General features: G+C 42.0%; 1 protein-coding gene across 1 annotated transcript in view; it reads right to left on the bottom strand.

Moving 5' to 3' along the window:
- Positions 1-13750: 13750 nt before the first annotated feature.
- The window catches only part of APH1B (aph-1 homolog B, gamma-secretase subunit), a 29298-nt gene continuing 19255 nt past the window's right edge, over positions 13751-23793 (bottom strand). Inside the window, exons 5-6 of the mRNA XM_001105067.5 lie at positions 19244-19371; positions 13751-17280 (exon numbers count right to left, since the gene is read on the bottom strand). Coding sequence (XP_001105067.2) covers positions 17113-17280; positions 19244-19371 — 296 coding nt within the window. The 3' untranslated portion in view covers positions 13751-17112. The remainder of the gene's footprint in view (positions 17281-19243; positions 19372-23793) is intronic.

Raw genomic sequence — 23793 nt, 5'->3', positions numbered from 1 at the left:
CACTCGCATCCACGTCTTAGAACCTGGTTTCAAAGGCAAGTACGCCGGTGGACTCAATCACTTTCCTGAGGATGGAGGCCTATGGCATGTGTGGCTGCAGGTCACGACACTGCTTAATGGTGCTGGGAAGCCTAGAGGAATCCAAGAAAGACGCTGGAGGAGGTGGGATCAGAGCTGCACCTTGAACAAATAATTCAGATTTGAACAGATGGATGGAAAAGAGGTAGATGTTCCCAACCAAGGGGACATGACACAGGGAACAGGTCCTATGTATCTTTACTCCTGAGAGTATTAAACCTAGCAGGTGGGCAGCCCCTCTTGGTTGCCGGTTACCTTATTTTGAATTCTTTTTGCAAAAGATACTATCACCCCCTCCAAATAATCTTTTGTCTAAATCCAGACTTCACATTCTGATTGGGGCGAAAAGAGGCAGTCTAGTAAAGGTTGTAAATAGAGACCATCATTGTTTGAGTTATTTAGAAAAGCATCCAATTTTCACTAATCACCCTAAGCCTGAGCGAGGTGAACTGTTCAAGGGTACTTTGGCTCCAGTAGGTGACAGCACCTGGCCCGGCTTTGGAATTGAAACATTTCTGATGGTCTGTACTCTGCTAGAATACAGGACACTTCGGCCCTCCCCCTCTGGCATCCTGCCAGGTGTCATGGCCACGCACAGGCATGAAGACAGCCAGGAAGCCAGAGTTCCCATGAAGCACTCACTCTTCGGACTTGCTCCCACCCCACTAGGGACAGCACTTCCCGGAGCAGGCAGTGAGCATCTCTGAATACGTCTCCCTGACTTCCACATCCACTGGGTGGATAATCAGGGAGGGGTAGCAGTGAGAGCCATAGGTCGGCAGAGGGAACTCAGGCCCTCTTTAGGTTGGCCATTACCTCATCTCAATCCCCCTAAATCAACCACCTAGAGCACAAGGGCCGAGAGAAATGTAATAAAATATAACATGAGACACATATGAAATTTAAACTTCCCAGTAGCCACACTAGAAAATGTAAAAGAAACCAGTAACATTAATTTAAATTTAATTTTAGATAATCCAACAGATCTAAAACACTGTCATTTCCACATGTAACCAGTATTTTCATGTGTTTTTTCTGCAGTAAAATCTTTGAAATCCGGTGTGTGTTTTACACTGACAGCACACTCGATTCAGATGCTAGATTTTGCTTGCAGATATTTGGTCGTTATTTAGATTTCATAAAATTTACAGTTTAAAAGATTCCAATATCCGAGTTGTTCCAAACACACTGAAAAGTCGTTTTCCAAATAATGGAATCAATGATCGGCTTTTGGATGTAAACTTATTAAAATAGCGTTTCTCAGTTGAGGCACATTCCAAGCGCTCAAAATCCACGCCCTGCGCAGACCAAGACGACGAAGCCGCCTTTCAGAGGCTCTGAGGGTTCTGCCAAGAGAGGTCCCACAGAAATTAGCCGGGAAGAAAGCCTTGCTGGTGAAGCCAGGAAGGGAGACGGGAGGGCAGGAGGAACATCAAGCCCAAAGGAGCACATTGTGGGCGCCGCTCTTCCTCTCCCGCCACCTCCTCGCCTCGCCGCAGGGGGCCCGGCCGTGCCCCAGGTCCCGCGGTCCGGAGTGAATGGCGCTCGGTGGCAGGCACGTGGGCGCCTGGTGAACGGCAGGACCCTGGCACCCCTACCCTCTCGCCCCTACACACACACACACACACACACACACACACACACACACACACACACGAACGCCCCTCCCGTTGTCACGTGGCCTTCCTGCTGGGTATCTGGAGCAGTTCCAGCCTCGCCTCCGGAAGGAAACAGGGCCTCTGGGGAGCAGGGACCACCTGCCAGTGCGTTCCAGCCGGGCTGCCATCCACACTGGAGACGGCCCCGCACGTGGTCCTCGGGCTCGGATTCAGCTGTCGCAGGATGTGAGGGGAAAGGTGTGTGGCCCGACAATGCCACCAAAGGTGTCCCCGGGCTCCACCCCGTGCCTCTTCATTATAGAATGACTGGGCAGAGATAAGGGCCAGAGTACTGCTTTTGAATAATTCACCATAAAAATGATTGCAACCAGGTCAGTGTATCACGATGACTGCAAGCCACCCAGGGATGTGGCAATGCCTCTCACTCTTGACTGACCCAAGTCCCCTTCACTCCATTGCACAGCTCAGGGACAGGCACAGCATTGCCCCTAGCTTCCAAGTGGGAAAGAGGAGCTGGCTCTGGCTAAGCCACACTCCCAGAGCTCCCAGAGCTCCCACAGCCCTAGGATCTTCAGTGACAGTGCTAGGGCCACCCTGCACAGCCCCAGTGACATGGAAACGCCTTCTGGTCGTAAAGTTTGCCATGCTTATCCCAATCATGCCGTGACCTCGTAAAACCCCCACGGCTAAAGGCACTAAAAGCATTTGTACTAATGACTTGACCTCGTAAAACCCCCACGGGCTAAAGGCACTAAAAGCATTTATACTAATGACTTCCAAAAAGTCAACCACAACCTCCCACCTGCAATCTGTATGGTAGTTCTAACCCCTGGCCTCCACTCGGGTTAAGCCTGACCAAGGACTGCCAACTGCATTTGGGCAGAGGAGTCTACTGAGCTCCTGAGACGTTACCTTCACCTCTTAATTCAGCAAACCAAGTTCCCGAAGACACGTTCACAAGCTTTCCCTTTTCCTAAGGCTGAACTAGAGACAAGGAATAATACACACACATGCACACACACAGACACACACACAATAGTGTGTCTCTATATATAGTGTATATATATAGTACATATATACATATATATACAGTCACACACCACTTAACAATAGGGATACTTTCTGGAAAATTCATCATTAGATTTCGTCGTTGTGTGACCAAACCCGCGTAGTACAGCCTGCTACACACCTAGGCTAGATGGTATAGCTATTGCTCCTAGGTTACAAAGCTGTACAGCATGTTACTGTACTGAATACTATAGGCCATTGCAACACAATGGTATCTGTGTACCTAAACAGAGAAAAATTACAGTAAAAATGTTATAAGATTAAAAATGGTCCACCATGAATGGAGCTTGCAGGACTGGAAGTTGCTCTGGGTGAATAAGTGAAGGGAGTATGAGGCCTAGGATATTACTGTACACTACTGTAGACTCTATAAACGCTGTACACTTATGCTACACTACATTGACTGAAAACTTTTCTTTCTTCAATAATAAATTTACTCTAACATTTTTACTTCATAAAGTTTCAAGTTTTTTGACTTTTGAACTCTTTGAACACATTGTACAGCAGTACAAAAGTATTTTCTGTCTTTACATTCTTTTTCTATAAGCTTTAAAATTTTTTTTTTACTTTTAAACTTTTTTGTTGAAAACTAAGACACAAATATACACATTAGCCTAGGCCTACACAGGGTCAGGATCATCAGCATCACTGTCTTCCACCTGCACATCTTGTCCCACTGGCAGGTCTTCAGGGACAATAACATGCATGGAGCTGTTCTCTCCTATGATAGCAATGCCTTCTTCTGGAACACCTCCTGAAGGACCTGCCTGAGGCTGTTTTAGGGTTAACTTTTTTTTTATAAGTAGGAATACACTCTAAAATACCAATAAAAAGTACAGTGTAGTAAATGCATAAACCATAACAGAGTTGTTTTAGCATATAAAAGTTTATAGCATATACAATTATACTATATAATTGTATAGCATATACATTTATAAATTATATAGTATAATTGTATATGCTATAAACTTTTATATAACTGGCAGTGCGGTAGGTTTGTTTACATCAGCATCACCACAAACATCTGAGTAACGCACTGCACTAGATTTTACAATGGCTATGACATAACTAGGCAATAGGAATTTTTCAGCTTCATTATAATCTATGAGACCACTGTTGTATATGCCATCCATCACTGACTAAAATGTTGTTATGCGGTACATGACTGTATTCCATTTAATACAAATTTCTTAAAAATGTACAGTCTAATGACAGAAAGCAGATCAGTGCTAATGACAGAAAGCAGATCACCTCACCTAGGGATGAGGTGGAGTGGGGAATGGAGGGATTACAAAAGTGTGTAAGAAATGGTTAAGGTGATCCATATGTTCATTATCTTGATGCAGTGGTTTCTCCACACGTGAAAACAATTCCAATGTTATACTTTAAATATGTGCCATTTATCTTATATCAATTATACCTCAATAAATCTGTTTAAAAAAAAAAAAACAAAACTCCCTCCCACCACCACCTCCACCCCACACACAGCCAAATGATACTCAGTCCCATCCTGGAATTTCCACTGAGAGCTTACCTCCTCCTGGCCCCTCTAGAGAAGAAGCTCAGCAAAGGCTGGTATAATGCACCTTCCTGGGCTCCCAGCCATAGGGCAAGTCCATACTTCCCTTGGACTCACACTGTGGGTGGGAGGCCAGAAAGGACCATGCTCTATTCACATGGTTGGCTATGACCTCTCAGTATTGTAAGTCAAAGTCATTATGTCTGCTTGGATTCACTCATTTCAAATATTAACTTTGAATGACCAGCAATGAAGACAACAAACACAGGGTCCATGGGGTCAAGGGCAGACTGAGACCTATAGCAATTTCGTTGATGATGACATAGTCAACTGGCCTTCTCCGGAAGAAACAAAGACCTTTCTAGTGACATAGGTAACATAACCAGTTCCTTCATCTGCTGAAACTAGTTTCTGAAGCTACCTGGATATCCAACAAAGATGTCATGCATCTAGTGTCTCCCCTCAACCACTCAACACATAACCATTTGAAAAGTGTTCCTCAATATGGTACATCCTTTCCATGGAGGAGCACACAGCCACTAAGCAGCGCAGTCCAGGAGCTTATCACTCCTTAATCAATGGGCAAAATTTGGATTAACCCCCTTCTATTATTCAAACTAATTTCCAACTAACTGTTTTCTCATACCTCCTTATTCAAAAGTAAAGATTTAAAGAACTACTACTGTCTGCTAAACACAGATTAAGTGGTCGGGATTCAAGCATAATTTAGATATAAGGACTAAATTACTGGAAAAGAGGAATGAAAAAAAGGGGGCAGGGGCCGGGAGCAGTGGCTCACGCCTGTAATCCCAGCACTTTGGGAGGCCCAGGCGGGTGGATCACCTGAGATCAGGAGTTTGAGACCAGCCTGGGAAAGATGGTGAAATCCCATCTCTACTAAAAATACAAAAATTGGCTGGGCGTGGTGGTGGGTGCCTGTAGTCCCAGCTACTCAGGAGGCTGAGGCAGAACTGCTTGAACCCGTGGACATTGCCATGAGCTGAGATTGTGCCACTGCACTCCAGCTTGGGCAACAGAGCAAGACTCCATCAAAAGAGAGAGAGAGAAGAAAAAAGGGGGCAGGTTAGATAGACTCAAGTGACTGAATCCCCAACCTGTGGGATCTGACACTATCTCCAGGTAGATCACGTTGGAATTGAACTGGAGGGCACCCAGCCCATGTCTGCTGCTTGGTGTGTGGTGAAAAAACCTACACCTCTGGTCACGGAAGTCTTCTTCTGCGTTGATGATTACTGTGGTGGTATGAGAGCAGAGGAAAAACACGGTTTGAGAGAGCTTTTCCCGAAACACAAACAGAAATTGCCAGCCCCACTATACAGAAGAGCAGTAGGTACAGACTGCTACATGTACACCAAAAGAAGAGTGACTAAACAAACTGCAGTATCTCTGTAAAATAGAATACTATTCAGCAATACAAATTGCAAATTTCTTGATATATACAAAAATATAGATGATATCTCAGAAAATTATGTTGAGTGAAAGATACCAGACACAAAAGAGTACATTTTGTGTTACTCAATGTAAATGAAGTTCAAAAACAAGTGAAACTGGCTGGGTGCAGTGGCTCATGCCTGTAATCCTAGCACTTTAGGAGATCAAGGCAGGCAGATCACCTGAGGTCAGGAGTTTGAGACCAGCTGGCCAACATGGTGAAACCCCGTATCTACTAAAAGTACAAAAATTAGCCAGGTGTGGTGGCGCACGCCTGTAGTCCCAGCTGAGCCTGGGAGGCTGAGGCCAAGGAATTGCCTGAACCTGGGAGGCAGTTTGCAGTGAGCTGAGATTGTGCCACTGCACTCCAGCCTGGGTGGCAAAGACTCTGTTTAAAAAACAAAACAGAAACACACAACAAGTGAAACTAATCTATGGCAACAGAAGTGGGAACTAGCGGTTGCCCCTGTGGATGGACTGGAAGGGAGATGGAACCAGCAGGGAAGGAAATGTTCTATATCTTGATTGAGGTGGAGCTTACAAAGGTGTACGTACACATTTGGCAAAATTCATCTAGCTGTATACTTTGAATCTGCGCATTTTGTTGTATATAAATTTTTCCTTGATTTTAAAGGAAAGTGTAAAGAGACCACAGTGGAGAAAGCTATTTGCTTTTCTGGGACTAATCAGGAAAGACTTCCCAAAGGAAGTGACATTTGAGCAGGATCTTGAAGGTGGAATAGGAGGTTTTCTGGTTGGAGCTAAAAACAGAACTAAAAATGTGGAGGTATGAGAGTTGACGTGCATCTCAGTAGAGGAGACCTCACGGATGTGTTTGAGAATGTCTGAGAAAGGAAGGTTGGGGATGGTGTGTGCAAGGAAAATAAAAATCTTGGGACCCTAAACTTACTGTGCCAAAGGGAAAAGTTCAGTTTGGGAACCGAGTCATGCAAAAACTGCCTGCCACTTTGTTTCTAAATAGCTAGCTGCATAAATAGAAGGCCACGTACCTCCCCAGGAAGAGCCCCCCTCCACATAATTTGCTCACAAGGAAATTCCTTGTACGCCCCAAGAATTTTACCCTAAAACAATTCTGTTCAATTTCCCGCTGACAATGTAAATTAACAGCATATCTTCACAGGTATGGGAGAAAGACGGACAGAAGTCATCCCTTCACTCACCTGAGACAAATACATATTTGACTGCTTCCTCTACTCGGTGTTTATATTACATAAAAGTGCAGATGCTCTGAGCACAAGATGAATGCGTAATTGACTGTTCCTCTAGCCCCTCCTTTCATGAGTAAAATGTGAATTTAGTGAGCATTAACCAAAGCCTAATCTAAGTCTTGAGAGAACGTAACCTCTTGCCTGTTTTATCTGCCCTCCTTTTTTTCTGAGACAGAGTCTCACTCTGTCACCCAGGCTGGAGTGCAGTGGCGCGATCTCAGCTCACTGCAACCTCCGCTTCCCGGGTTCAAGCAATTCTTCTGCTGCAGCCTCCCAAGTAGCTGGGATTACAGGCACACACCACTACGCCCAGCGAATTTTTGTATTTTTAGTAGAGACGGGGTTTCACCGTGTTAGCCAGGATGGTCTTGATCTCCTGACCTCGTGATCTGCCCACCTCAGCCTCCCAAAGTGTTGGGATTACAGGCATGAGCCACCACGCCCAGTCCCCCTCCTCCTTTTTTTTCTTTCCTCTTTCCCCTCCAGTCTCTTCTTTGCCTTTAAATACTGAAGTCCTAAAGCCCTCTTTGGAAAAAGCATGGATCACAGACTTCCTGTGATTTGTGTTCCTTTTTCCCAGGTGCGTCCTCGACCTTGACAAAATAAACTTCTAAATTGAGGCTTGCCTCGGTCATTTTTCTTTGGTTTACAGGTGGGAGACAGAAAAAAATGGTTGGGATCAGATTACAAAAGACCTTGAGTAACATCCACTTTCTACCAAGGACAAAGAGAAACCGTGAAAGTGCTTAGATTATGGTTTTGCCTGATAACATAAATAATGCATGCCCATTTTTTTGAAAAATGCAAACAATGAATTTGTGTATAAAGCAGAAAGTCCCCCATAATCCTAACTCTCAAAATAGTCACTTTTCACAATTTAGTGTTGCTAAACAATTATCTTTATCTAACAATTTTCCAGATGTTATGTTTGTTCGTATGTATTTTACACTCATTTTTAAATTTTTAATAAAATGGTTTAATAGGATTCTATATTATATGCTCTAGAAGGGACAGCATCATGCCTATTTTCAGTATCTAGCACAATGTCTGGCATAAGGAATATTTGTCGGACGAAAGACTGATCTTTTATTCTTGCTTTTGTTTTCTAGCACACCCTGGATATCCTCATTCTTTTCAGTGGCGATACAGTGTTCCGCTGCTTGATGCAATGCCCTATTGGTAGACACTTGCCGCAAATTCCTTACTGTTACGAGACTATTACCAGATCCACGTGTACTTGGATGTATTTCTGTGATATGGCGAAATATATATTTGATCTTCATCTCTGTTTCCTGGCAAACAATTCCTAAAACCTTAGAATCTCTAAAGTGATGTCTTTTCGTATGTGATGACTGACTGAAAGCTAGCAGTCCCTAGGCAGCTTCAGGATAGGGCCGGTGTCCAGAAAGCCCGAGGCAGGATTACAGGGTTGGGTCTTTGAGCACTACCCCTAACCTCTGGGGAGGAGAGGAGGCTCAAGATGAAGTTGATAGCCAGCGGCCAAAGGATTAATCAATCATGCCTATGTAATGAAGTCTCCATAAAACGTGCAAGAGGACAGAGTTTGGGAAGCTTCTCAATAGGGGAATGTGTGGAGGTTCTTGGAGGGTGGCACACCCGGGGAGGACAGGGAAGCTCTGTGTCGGATTCCGCCTTGTGAATCCCTTCATCTGTATCCTTTGTAATATACTTCATAATAAACCAATAAATGTGTTTCCCTGAGTTCTGTGAGCCACTCCAGCAAATTAACTGAGCCCCAAAGTGGGGTTGTGGGAACCCCAACTTGAAGTGGGTCAGTCTGAAGTTCAGGAGGCCTGGATTTGCAACTGGTGTCTGAAGGGGGCGTGGTTTTGGGGACTGAGCCCTGAACCTGTGGGATCTGATGCTATCTCCAGGTAGACAGCATTGGAATTGAACTAGAGGACAGCCAGCTGGTGTCTGCAGCAGAACTGATCGCTTGTTGAGTGAGAGAACAGAAAAAACTGTGAGTTGGTGGTCTTTTTCCTCTGACACACCATTTCTATGGGACAAATTCCTAGAAGAGGAATTTGCTGGTTCAAAATATACACATCTCAAAACTGTATAAATATAACAGATTTTGCTAAATTACCACCCAAGAGGGTTGTACTAATTTCCTTTTTCATAATATGTCGTTTCTACCATATGCTCAACAATCCTTGTTATTATCAATCCTTTTCACCCTTGATAATCCAATAGTCCAAAATTATTTGCTTGTTTTGCTTTTATTAGTGGTTTAGCATTTTGTTTTATGTTTATTGACTATTTGCATTTTTTCTGTGAATTACCTGTTTATATGCTTTGATCTCTTTACTGTATCATTAATTTTTTTAATTATAGAAGCTTTTTATGTATTATAGGTGACAACTCTATATTTGTCAAAAATGTTTCTCCCCATCTTCTTTGTTTAGAATGTCTTTTGCACTGCAGTTTTAAAGTTGTATGTAGCCAAATCTGTTTTTTCTTCTCTCTTTGTGGTTTGCAGCCTCAGTGAAATGTCAAGAAAAACTCTCCTCCTTTAGATGATAAAACTATTCTAATTTTAAAAGATTATTTTATGGTTTTATTTTTTGCATTTGAATCTTTAATATGTTTAAATAACTGAAAGTGAAAACTTAGCTTTGCTCTTTTTTTCCCCAAATATAATCAAATAATCAAACAGACACATTTATTGAATAACTTATGCTTTCCCCACTGATTTAAAATGCCAATTTTACCATATATGAAATTCCCACATATACCCGGGCCTGTTGTGAAACTCTCCATTCATATCCATGACTATAGATTTGTGATACACGTTGTTATCTAGTAGGATAAACAGAAACATTTCACACAATTTTATTCCCTGAGAGTGGCACTGTTATCAATGTGATCTAGATTAAGTAAATTAACAGGACACAAGTTCAGTTATCCCTTTGATAAATTATCAAAACATTTAAATATACCAAGAATTCTGTCAAAGTGTATATATAGCCATTTAATATGGAGAATTGCAATTTCAATCGTGACATTTTGTTGTCTTACAGAACAAAAAGTTATGTGTAATAGTGATTCCATATTGCCTATAAACATGTACATTTTAATAATTTTCTTTATAAAAACTACAAATTCAATTTATTTAAGATATAGTGGATGTCCAGTTAGCTCTATCATATAAAGAGCTTGGAAATCATCACTCTCATCCTTACAAGAAAAAGCTAAGCAAATGGAAAAATCAACAACTCTTTTGAACCCATCAGAGAACTGAGGTCTCAGGGTAAACCACCACTCTGAAATCTGGAGAGAGAGGTGAATCCAGAGTCACAGCTGAGATTTGCTCACCTGGAATGCAAGCTGCTGGAGCCATAAACTGGTAGTGACACTTAAATGCTAATGTTGACAAATTGCTGGAGTCTGAGTATGGACTAGTGCAAGGGTGGGAAATACTGTCTTCATTGTAAAATACATCCAGAGTGTTCTCCATAACAAAGGAAAAAGACTGTACCAAAGCCTTGTCCCAGCTGAGGAAAGGTACCTTTCTTCTCCAGCCACCTTCTAGCTTCCTGTCTTATCTAAGGGGGAAAAAGTTAAGAAACACTCAGCCCAGGGATCCAGGCCCATGAAAATACTGAGATTTAGATTTTATTATTATTATTATGCATGTCCCCTCCTCCACATCTCACTGCCATACCAACAGGGCTCTAGTGTAATTTACAGTGGATTACAGCTGAACGAGTTGCAAGACACAGGCTTTCTCTGAAAAGGGGCACTGAGGGAACTCCACAGTCAAAAGGGGAGACAAAAACAAGACCACCAGAGGAATTCGAAGCCTCTGGCACTCACAGCCACAGCAAACATTAAATATAGTCCAACTCCTACCTAGATTAACATAAAATTTACACTCAAGGCTTTTAAAATTCAGATCCTATTACCCAAGAGGCGATGTCTAGCTTTCAACAAATAATTACAAGGCATATTAAGAGGCAAGAAAAAACAAAGTCTGAAGACATAGAAGGATATGGAGATTTTCTAATTTTTTTTTTTTTTTGAGATGGAGTTTCACTCTTGTTGCCCAGGCTGGAGTGCAATGGTGCGATCTCAGCTCACCACAACCTCTGCCTTCTGGGTTCAAGTGATTCTCCTGTCTCAACCTCCCAAGTAGCTGGGATTTCAGGTGCCCATCACCATGCCTGGCTTATTTTTTGTATTTTTAGTAGAGATGGGGTTTCACCATGTTGGCCAGGCTGGTTTCGAACTCCTAACCTCAGGTGATCCACCCACCTCGGCCTCTCTTGAGTGAATTTTGTGGGTTTTAAAAAGGAATTTGTCCATTTAAGTTTTTACATTTATTGGCATTAAAGTTATCCATAATATCCTTTATTATTTATTAATGTAGGGCCTACAGTGATGTCTGTCATTACTGATATTTGTGCCTTCTCTTTTTTCCATCTGGCCAGAGCTTTACCAGTTTTATTGGTTTTTTCAAAGAACCAGATTTTTGTTTCATTTTTCCCCATTGTTTAATGCTATTTCTTTGGTTCCTGTTCTTTTATTATTTCATTTCTTCTCCTTATATTAGCTTCAGTTGCTCTTCTTTATTGAGTTTCTTAATTAGAGGCTTAGGTTATTTATTTTGAATATTTTTACTTACCCAATATAAGCATTTAATGTTAAGAATTTCCCTCTCTTGGCCAGGCGCGGTGGCTCACGCCTGTAATCCCAGCACTTTTGGGGGCTGAGGTGGGCAGATCACTTGAGGTCAGAAGTTCAAGACCAGCCTGGCCAACATGGTGAAACCCCATCTCTACTAAAAATACAAAAATTAGGTGGGCATGGTGGTACGTACCTGTAGTCCCAGCTACTTGGTAGGCTGAGGCAAGAGAATCGCTTGAACCTGGAAGGCAGGGGTTGCAGTGAGCCGAGATCATGCCACTGCATTCCGGCCTGGTGACAGAGCAAGACTCTGTTTCAAAAAAATAAAAAAAAAAAAAAGAATTTCCCTCTCTATTCCCTCCTCCAGGTCTTTGCTTTGGCAACTATCCTATCCTTCTCCTATGTCATTAATTTTTTCCTTTCTATGGAGTCACTCTTATCTTAATATAAACATGCAGTTACAGTCTATATCATAAGGAAAAAAAAAGAGAAAAACACACTCTCTTTCCCTCACATCCTCCTTAGGTTATCACCCCACTGCTGCACAACATCTGTGTTCTTGATGCTGTGTCTACTTCCTTATCTCCTGTTCCGTACAATCCATTCCATCCAGGTGTTCACTCTGATTTCCATCTTGTTTTTATCAAGGTCACCAGCAAGTTCCATCTCTCCATACACAACAATCAATTCTCTCTCCTCTTCTTATCCATTATCCAGTAGCATTTGACATCCTTTCCCCACCGGCTGTCAAGCCACTGCACGCCTCTGGTTTTCCTTCCTTCTTCTCTCCTTTCCAACCTTTCAACTGACTGCCCCCAGGGTTCACTCCTCAGCTATCACCTATCTATATCCACTACCCAGTGCCCTTCATCCACTTCTAAATTTTAAGCATCATCTTAGTAGTCAAGCTATTCTATATTATTCCATAATTTGTAGTGCATTTTGTAGTTGCCTTAAAATAATACTTAGGTGTTTTAATCTGTGCAGTTAGATTATATGTTTTCCAAGGACAAAGATCCCCACCGTCTTGTTCTTTTCCTTCCTTTTGAAGTGTCTAAGCAGTATTCTGTGCATGGTAAGCCCCGAATAAGCACTGTAAACTCCAACTGATTTTGTGCAAGCTCTAAAAAATGTGTAATTTTACTAGTACGTAGAAGGATTTACAGTGATCCACACTGAGGCAAAAAGTACCACTTATAAATTAATTGAGCATTAAAGCCAGGATCTGCTTGGGGCTCATAATCTATTATAGTCACCTTAGAATGTATCTAATTCTTTTATTGAGACTGGGACCACAACCTGTTCAGTGGTTCCTTCTATTCGGCATTTTCAAAGAGGTGAAAGTAAAATATGCACTTCTTTCCACTAGAGGTTTCTCATGTGTTGAGGCTGGTCACAGGGAAATCTCCATTCCAACGAAATGCCAAACAAGTAACAATTAAGTTAGAACCAAAATTCACTGTTTAAGGACCAATGAAATTGTACAGGAATCTGGGCTGATACCTGAGGAATGCCCACCTCTTCCACTGGTTTACAGGTTAGAAGCAAAGAGCCCTGAGAACATTTCATCCAATAATATAATCAACATAGCTTGCAACAGCCTCATTTCAAGTCAGAGTGAACCAGCATCAAATGGTTTTGAGTTTCGTATCATAATCCCCTATGTATCCTGTCTGATGGTGAGGGCCAAGCTCAGCCCTTTAGCTGTACTGCCTCCTCACCAAGGGAAAGAAACAGAAAAGGACTCTCTAGGCTACTCAGAATCACCAGGTAAAAGCTAAATTGTACTCTCCTCTTCACCGGATTCCAATCCTCAGCCACTATTATGCAACAATCTTTAAATTCACCATTTTACAATTAGGAGATTTTGCAAAGCAAGCTTCCAGGATATTTGAGGATTCCCCCGACTTAGTTTAAGATACCTCAAGGAAATGCTCTGCACCAAACTGTTCCTAAACACACAGATATGAAATTAGCCTTAGGAGTTTTAAATCAGATAAAGAATTCCTCTTTTAAAAATGTCTCTGATCAGTCATAAACAACAGAATGTACATCCAAGTTTCATAAGGAGACAAAACACGGTAGTAACAGATACTAAAGGATACACCATTCCACAGAACAGGAAACACAGGAAATGAAGAGTGCCAGACAATCTTTATTGTTCACTGAAAAATGCAGGTCTGCAAAGAGTCAATTGCATTGTGTACTGAATGCAAGGTCTGATATTGCAAGTATATATGACATAGTATAACATATAAAATATTACATATTTTACATAGTGACAATACCTGCCTCTTCTAAACACTAACACTTAATAGAATGATGTAAAAAGCCTATTAAATAAGAAACAAACATTTCAATCATGAACAAAATGCACTAAGCAAAATACTTTAAAAATTGTTGTGTGTGACGTCTATCTTGTCTACCTGGGGTTAGGAATGGTGGAGCCCAGAAAAAAACTGAGCTAACGAAAACAGCCAACACCCTCCAGGAACTCTTCCCCGGAATTAGGCCACTGGTGCCCGTCACAGGCTGCCCCCGTGTGGGGGCCCAGCCAGGCTTCAGGGCTGCCCCAGGGCCCACACTGAATGCTAATGCCTGTCTGGGGCTGGGTTGAGGTGAATGGGAGGAGTACCAGGTAGGAAGAAGCTTCTGTCACAACTGCTTATTCTGCATCCACGCTATGGATATGGACACCTAATGTTTCTGGTGTGAATCTGCCACCCTCCGCAAGCATTGAAATGTGATTGAGAATAAAATGTTAACACTGGGAACGAAAGCCATTTTCTATGTAGTCTGCAGATATCATCATTGATTCCTTTCAGCCATGTTTTCATTAAGATGCTCTAAAAGAGGCTGCTGCTATTATCCTGCCAGTCAGGCAGGCCCGGATAGAGGTAAAAAAAACTTCTCCAGTTATAACTAGTAATTCAAATGCATTAAAAATAAATATAGCTTATACTAGAGAGCAACACAGTATCTATTATTCACATGGTAATATATTCAAGAATTGCAACAATATTCACAATTCTCCAAGGTCAACTTTAACTATATCCACATTTCCCTCCGAGCAGAAAATCCTGAATGGAAGGGAGTGTATAACATCAATACTCCCTGTTTGTCTCACTTATTATCAGGGCTCAGAAAGCTCATTATAGATAACAAATGCCAAAAAAAAAAAAAAAAAAGCAAAAAAAAAAGCATTTCAATATACACACAGCAACAGAGGAAGACTACACCCTCCCTCTGGGCCTCCTTGGCATAAGGCAAAGCATGGCTATTCGCAACAACAGTGTCTAAGCTGACTCTGGAAAGGCTCATGTTTTAGGAGAAATCAGAATTACGGAGTTCCTTCATTCACAGGTAATAAAGGATTATTAAATAATTTCCTGAACTAAGACAACAGTCTCACCATCGAAGAAAATTTTCTTCTCAGCTGAGTTTTTATAAATGAGATTTTACAATATCCAGTTTTAGTCAATATGAAACTATCAGCGTACAGGCATCCTCAAAGCTCCAGACGAGTGAAGCTAATATTCTCAGATCTTCCACACTCTACGAATCAGTAAATATTTTATCAGAATATCCATTTAACAGTTTTAAGTCCATAATAACCAACTATATATTTTTCTTATTCAAAGAAGACCATGTTTTGATAAGAATATTCCCAGTTTGATGAGTATCTTATTCCTCTTGATGTTGCACAATAAATGTCACTGTTGAGTCTGTATATCCTTGACTCTTCCAGTCAAAGGAAAATCTTGTATAAAGCTGGAAAAATGCAAACTCCAGCGGAAGCACTAGTGTTAGTGCTGAAGTAAACTTTAGGGGAATAACCACAATTGCCTATCAGACTGTTTACAACATTGCTAGGAGCCCTCCTCTTCTTTTCTCTCTATTATCTCTATTTTTTCTCTAAACATTCTAATATTTTAAACATGGGGGTTCACTGATATTGATAAAGGTCTAGCTCGTAAGGTTTTGGTCTCTGGAATGATGTGTGGCTAGCCCAAAACACTGGCCATGTTTGTTTTAAACATGATCATTCTTCTTGCCATCACAATCTGTCAAACCCACCCATCTGTCCTGCCGCTGTCACTCCCCCAGCCCCTCAGGATTGCTGCTCCTCTCTTTTGAATGTTGTACTGCATGTATGGTATTCACTGAGACACGACTTTAATGTACAGGTCATTTGCATTTCACGCCACCAGTTCCCCAAAAGACATCAACTGGGAACAATTTCTAATTGTAAAGGCATGATTTGCCCACATTTTCCCTTTATAAAGGAAATCAAAGGGCCTGTTTGGAAGCTGAAAGAACACCTCAGGTATTCCTGAAAAGGGAACGCTGTATCTGCTACCAAAACCCAGAGACATTGACTAGATCTAAAGACCATACGGATTATGCAATAGTGTGAGATCTGGCAGTTTAAGATCTAGTTCCAATTTTACATTAAAGCATTTGGGTGAAAGTGCTGTTAGTATCACAGGAGCAAATGAAAAGTGTCAACGACACCCTTTTGGCTCATTTCCTCGTGCTTCTGGTTGTACTTCCACCAGCTCCAGCGACGCCTGTCCTAGGGCACATCGCTCAGCTCCCTGCACAGCTGCTCAGAGATAAAACAATGCACTTCACCTCAACTAGCCCAGCAACTGGCACTCAGATGGTGAACGCTGCAGCCAACGGCCTTGGGGCAGAGCCCATGGAAAGCTTTAAACAGGCTTACAGACATTGTATAAAACTTCCTGATTTTAAAATACCTTCCCAAGGAAGTCAGAAAACAGTCATTTTTAGTTAATAAAACGCAATCTATACTCACAAACAATGTAATGCCTCAGAAAGCAAAACCTAGAATGGAAGAACTTCAGAAAAATATGACTTAATCAGTATCTTACTTTGGCTAAATTATCATAGTTAATGTAATTTATTATTGCATTTAGAAGCCCAGCCTACCGTGTTCTCCTAAGATGGTGAAGTACACGAAAACGGTGAACAGGGGTTATAGCCCTTCAGCCTTCTGTGACTTCGGAACTTAGAAAGATAAAAGATAGCCAGGATTTGACATCCAGATACTTACTTGCTCAGCACAAGTTGAGTTAGGAGACAGTTAAACACCAGATTCTCATTCACTTATAGTGTTCTCAGGAAGCTCCTATTTGGATATCAAACCAGTGGGTCTCTACCTGGCTGCACATCAGAATCACCTGGGAAGCTTTTAAAACTCACCACGTGCCCAGGCCAATTAGCTCCAGAAGGTGGAGCCCAGAATCAGTAGGCTTTACGTTGTCCCAGGTGATTCTCATGCAGCCAGGACGCACACCGCTGAGGCATCCCTTTCGGAGAGCAGTTGCGGCAAAGCCAAGGGAATGGAACTCGCATCTGGATAGTTTTATTTCTTTCTCAATTCCACCAGAAAAAAGGGATTTTTAGAAAAAGGCACAGTTGTGCTTCCTCTAAAGATGGAGTCTGCAGTTTGGGAAGTGCTGGTTCCCAGAGGTTATCTGGAGCGCTGGTTGTAAAGAAGAAAGTCCTTGTCTTGGCAGAGGAGGCAGAGTTTCAGGCTTCGGCAGCTGCCTCCCGCAACAAAGAATGCCCAGGTGCCCATGAGCACCAGGATTATAAATGCCGACACCAGGTTTATTCCATAATAAGAACTTATGAAGGTCTGCAAAAGAAAAATAAATCAGCTGGGGTAATAACAGCAAGCTTATTAAACATGTGGAATAACCAAAGATAAAGGGAAGCATGGAATACTTTCAAGAACTTGGGTGGGTTTCACCAAACATATGATGTGTGTCATGTGTTAAGGCCCCAAGGCATGTAGAACTAAGCTGGTCAACAGACACTGCAGGTCCCGTGCTTTGCTGTATTCAAACGGTAACCCTAGAAGTCAGTCATTAGGCAGAACCTAATGGAGTATACAATACAAGATGCATGTCATATAACTAGTTTCTATTCGTTTTTGTGTGAAATTGGTTCTTAGAATTTGCAAGACAGTGAGACAAGTTCAAATTACTTTAATATGAATCCTTAGTATTCAAGGGAACATGAGGAAATAGAGTCTTTTTCAGTTGCACAATTGCTGTGGGTTCCAAAAGCGTATTCATTTAAAGAACACTAATGGAATGCTGAGAGGTGCTGGGTACAACTTGGGGAGACCCAAGTCTCTATCCTAGTGGAGGTTCTGTACTAGTAAGGGAGGCAGGAAACAAATGAAGAAAGAATTAGTTACAAATTGTGATGAATGCGAGGACAGCATAATTATAATTGAGATGAGGCTAGGATGGATAAAAACAAGGTGATCTCTTTAGGGCAGTCAAACGAGGCCCCAAGAAAGTGGTAGATTTTACAGGTAGCACCTTATGCAGAAAGACTGCTCTTCTCAAGACGCCTCTGTGGGAAAGGCAGGCATTGAGCATTTTCTAGATTATTCTTCACAATAATTCTATACCTCAAACCAACTGAATTGTAATTCACTTTACAGACTGCGACACTCTTTTGTATTGTTCTTTTCTTCTTTAAAAAACATTTTCCTGTTTTAAACAATTACAAAAGCAGTACATGATTGTTGTAGAAAATTACAACCCCAAAATGAGAAAAATAGAACAAATTTTAAAACTTAAAATTCAGCTAAGTTAATAGTTATTAAAAAGCTCAAAAAGCGAAACCATAAAGAGAAAAATTGATTAGACTATATAAAATTAAGAACTTTTGTTCATCAAAAGACATTAAGAGAATGTAAAGACAAACCACGTCATAGAAGTTATTTGCAATACACACATCTGACCAAAGATTTTTTTTTACAGAAAACATAAAGAACTCATAAAAATCAAAAAGAAAAAGCTAATCCAATAGATAGACATAGGATTCGAACAGGCACTTCAAAAGAATTATCTGAATGACCAATAAACATCTGAAGACTTGCTCAACCTTATTTTCATGGTGTGAACACACCTGTGTAACTAGCACCTCGATGAAAATCAAAACATTCTCAGCCCCCAGCAGCCTCCCTGTTCCACCACCAGTCACTGTCCCCACTAACGGTGACCACGATGCTGACTTACACCACCACTAGGTTCCTTCCTTTTGATCATTAAAAAGAATAGTATCAACTCTTCAATATTCACCAACATTTACTGGCCACCTACTATGTGCCACGAATTGAGGATACAAAGACTGATAAGATAAGGCCCTATCCTTGATTATCAAACACTAATTAGAAAGAGAGAGAGAGAAAAACTCTATTAAATAAAATATGCTAGCCAAGGACATGTGTTATACGAGAGCTAGGAATAAGGTCCAGTGATGGTGCCGAGTCTGGAATACGCAGCTTTTCCACGCAGCTGTCACAGAGAATGAACAGTTTCCAAACTGACCTAGGTTAGGGAGAGACAAATCACTGCAAATAAACAGCAGGGGAAAAAAATCTTTTAATAAGACCTACCAAAAAATGAATAGTGGTGGTCTTTCTGTGGTAAGACCGAGATGACTCATTCATTCCCTTAAACAGCTTTTCTGAATTTCCTCATGTTCTCATGAGCGTGCATTTCATCTAGAGCAGAATTTACCATTTTAGATACACAGACTTGAGTTCCAAAGTATAGTCTGAGCACGGCGGCAACACTCACCTGGGCTGACACCAGCAGATGGGTCAGGAGAACTATGAGGAGGAGGCACCACTTTTTCTTCTCACAGCCGTCAAAAAATACAATGCCCCAGAACACGTGCAGCAAGATGATGACCAGCGTCATGAAAGCTGAAAGACAGCCGACCATTAGTGTCACTTCTGCAGACATCAGAGCCACTGAGGGCCCTGGCATGTGCACAGACTCTCAGGGTGTCCACCACACCTCAGCAAGAGAGTTTAACACCTCCTGACGGAAACAGGGCCTTGACACGCGTTTGCCCACTCAAAAAGCAACACTGCGGAACAGGGGACTGACTGCTACAGCTTCTTGTCTAGAATGTAAACCTGTTCAATAAAAGGTCAACTGAGATCTGGCTTTCAGGCAGCTTCCCCGAGGAATGCAATAAAATGACTGTGATGTCCAGCCCGCTTTTTCCCAATGAGCCTTCTGCATGAGTAAAGAGAGACATGAATGAAAAGGAGTATCTTCTGTTTAAACAAGACTCCTCACTAAAGTGGAATTTTCCCTCGGATCCTTTTGAAAAAGGCCAATGGAAAAATATTAAAATCATGGCCAGGCGCTGTGGCTCAAGTCTGTAATCCCAGCACTTTGGGAGGCCGAGGCAGGCAGATCACTTGAGGTCAGGAGTTCGAGACCAGCCTGGCCAACATGGTGAAACCCCATCTCTACTAAAAATACAAAAATTAGCCAGGCGTGGTGGCACATGCCTGTAATCCCAGCTACTAGGGAGGCTGAGGCAGGAGAATTACTTGAACCTGGGAGGCGGAGGTTGCAGTGAGCTGAAATCATGCCACTGTACTCCAGCCTGGGCAACAGAGCAAAAAAAAAAAAGAAAGAAAAGAAAAATATTTAAAATCACAGTAATTATCTACGATGTTTCTTAAGCAACTGGCACTGAACTTGATCAGCACTACCAGGTTTTTCTGGGGAACACTATCTCTGTGTGTGTGTCGTTTGTGTATCCTGTGTGCTGGATAACAGTCTTTATTTAAAGTGGGCAAGCCCTATATATTCTGCGAAGTTTAACATGGAAAACAAAAAGGCACCTAGATTTCCTCTTTCAGCCACATAATAAGAAACCATTAACACCCACCAGATTGGCAAAAATTCAAGTCTGACACTCTGTTTCATACTGCTGATAGGAAAACAGTCTAGCATCACAAATTAAAGTGGAATTTGCATTCTCTATTTCACTCCAGCAATTCTGCAGCTAGAGCTACACTCTGAAGCAATTAGTTCTGAAATTAATAGATCACCTGCACCTGGGAACTTGTGAGAACTCCAAATTATGGGGACCCACCCCATACTTCCTGAATCAGAAACAATGGGGTGGGAGCCCAGCAATCCGTGTTTAAACAGCCCTGCAGGTGATTCTGAGACATGGTTGTTTCAGAGGCATTGCTCTACAGACACGTACACATCTGCACAAGAAGCATATATATGTTTAAGTCAGCACTGTCTGTAATAATGAAATATGTCCATCATTACTAGAATGGATAAATAAATCACGCTCTAGTCACACAGTGGAATACTATATGGTCTACAATATAAATGATCTCAAGAATCTAATGTTATGTAGAAAAGAAAACCGTATTGTGGAAAAAATGTGTATTATTTCATTGATAGGAATTCTAAAACATGCAAAACAATATTTAAAGACGTAACTTGTGATTAGAGGAGAGAAAGCTGTTATATCTGGTGTAAAAGTGTAATCATTTCAGTAAACGGTGGTAGATATTTTAACTAAAGTAGAAGAGAAATAGTTTCCAAAGTGTTGACGCTACGGCAGATGAAGCTAAAGCGATGTATTTTAATCCCGGTGGTGACCCTGGAAAGGGAAGGCTTCCTGGAGACAGACGCTTGGTGATGGCGGGGAGCTGAGACCGCTGAAGACGCCCAGGAGTACAGTTTAGGTTTTAAAGTTTTTGTGTCAGAAAAGATCAAGGCAGAAACTGACACAAATGGAAACACTGATTTTTTTAAAAATCATAAAGTATTCATACTCTAAGGGTTTTTCAGAATCTAGATGACAAATGTCAAGAGAAAGCAATGACACCACTAAGGTGTCATCTGTTTGGCAGCTTATGTTTGCCATTCTTTCTGAATATTGATGTTACCAGGGCAGCCCTGATGAAATAACCGGGAAAGGTCCTTAGTTTTTGTTATTGTTTTCTTTTTTTTAACTGTTTTTCTTTAGTTCCTTCATCTATAGGCTTAGCTGCTTAAAGAAACGAGATGGCGCGAGATGGCACCAGAGCTTCTTGACCCCTGACCAGATACCAGAGGAAGACCTCGCAAAACCAGCACAAACTGGAACAGGTGACTCCTATTTGCCTTTAGATTATCAGCATATCTTTGCAATGCTAAAACTCCCTCCCCTGAAAGAAAATCCCTGCCATTTCGTGTACATGTAACATATGAAGGCGTATGTTCATGAATAGTCTTGAACGTCCGGAGTCCCATCCCGCACATGCTAACATTCCTTTCCCGCCCCACATCTAGTCCCCCTATGACTTCCATTGCTTGGGGGAGAAAGTACATTTAGCACAAGAGCTCACCTTCTCTGTTCTCTGGCCAGGGAATAAAACCTGATTGCCTTTTCCAATTGGATGTTCTTTCTTTGTGACCAATACAGAGTGGGGAGAGAAGTGTATGCTCCTATAGTCAAGGCCTACAGTTCATTTAAAAATCCTCTCACGGGCCAGGCGGGGTGGCTCACGCCTGTAATCCCAGCACTTTGAGAGGCTGAGGCGGGTGGATCGAGACCATCCTGGCTAACATGGTGAAACGCCATCTCTCCTATAAATACAAAAAGTTAGCCAGGCGTAGTGGCACACGCCTGTAGTCCCAGCTACTTGGGATGCTGAGGCTGGAGAATCGCTTGAGCCAGGAGGCAGAGGTTGCAGTGAGCCGAGATGGCACCACTGCATTCCAGCCTGGGCGACAGAGAGACTCTGTCTCAAAAAAAAAAAAAAAAAAGAAACAACACTATTTGGCTCCTTCACCCTTCCTGAATATACCCCAAATGCTCTAACACACAGATTCATAAGTACCTTCATTTTCGCACGTGTTCCTTTCCCTCATTCCTGATACCTATTTTTCTGTCCTTGCAAAGCTAATGGCCTACGACAGCAATTGCGTCTAATACCGGCTTCCTGCCAGCACAGAAATTGCCATCACCTGGCTTCCCTAACACGGGCAGGGGATCTCTACCTAGGTCAAAGCCAGCCAAAGGCTGCTGCTGGGTGGTGGCAGCCACAGACAAAGGAGGACTTCCCAGGCCAAAGCTCAGCCGCAGCTGCCCAGAGGCAGGATGCGAAGATCAACGGGCTTTTGGCTTCTTTTTCTAAGTAGGAGAAAGGTCAGGGGCTTCAGGGTTCCGTGAAGCAGGAGACGCTCCTCCATCCATCCTGGCCACAGAAACTCGCTAGACGCTTGAGAGATCCCCCAGTCAGCTGGCACGAGTGGGAGTCGGGCCCCAGGGCTGAACCAATGCTTTTGAAAATGACTTTCCCTAATGGGGATTTAATTTAACATTTTTGTTTTAAAGAATGTAAGAGAATTCTGTGGCCTGATTTATTGTAATATAGATATAGACTACTAATCAAATAACCTTCTCTAAGATACTATTTTAATGTTAAAGTCCCCCTAGAAAATGCTGGAGAATGATGAAACACACCTCAAATTAGCTCATCACTGTGGAGTCCGCCTTGGGAGGTTTGCTAGAAGTTGTCTGATCTCGTCCTCTACGCAATGAAGAAAACCCACATGGGCCACTTTAAATACTTCCAATCTCGCTTCATTAAATGGCCACTATGAGAAAGTTCCTTCTTAAACTGAACCCAAATCTGCTTTAACTCAGTAGTGATTTTCAACTGGGATGATTTGGCCCATAGGGGGAATATGTCAACGTCTGTAGACATTTTGGGTTATCACCACTCGGGGACGGGGTGCTTCTGGCATCTAGTGGACAGAGGCCAGGGATGCTGTTAAACACCCCACAACACACGTCAGCTCCCAACCAAGAATCATCTGACCCCAGATGTCCATAGTGGTGAGGTTGAGAAACCCTGCTCTAACCCCTGCTCACTGATCCTGAGAAGGCTCTTTGAAGAAACACAAGTCAACTCTTTTTTCCTATACGTAGCACATTAAAAAACATTTGAAACTCCCTGCAGCAGCCAGCTACTGTCACAAAAATGCTGCAAAACAACAACAACAACAACAACAACAACAACAACAAACAGGCCTAAACTCATAGGCTAGAGCTGCCATTGGGATCATGAGGTCCAAGGCAGCCTGGAGTATAACCCCCTAATGGGGGACCTGCCTTCAGGCAGCTGGCAATGCATACAGGCTCTCGGGATTCTATTACTTTCTATTAATGCTTCATTGACTTCACAAAACTAATTAATTTCTATGTTTGTCTCTGGCCTAGAATAGTTTCAGCAAAATCAGATTTACCATTTCTTTAAATGTTTGCTCCAAACAAGCTCTCAAACCTGATCTATGCCATTTATAAAGCAAAA

This window comes from Macaca mulatta, chromosome 7 (genome assembly GCF_049350105.2).
Source record: "Macaca mulatta isolate MMU2019108-1 chromosome 7, T2T-MMU8v2.0, whole genome shotgun sequence".
NCBI lineage: Eukaryota > Metazoa > Chordata > Mammalia > Primates > Cercopithecidae > Macaca > Macaca mulatta.
Note: the sequence above shows the minus strand (reverse complement) of the source record. Positions and strands in the feature narration are given on the sequence as shown.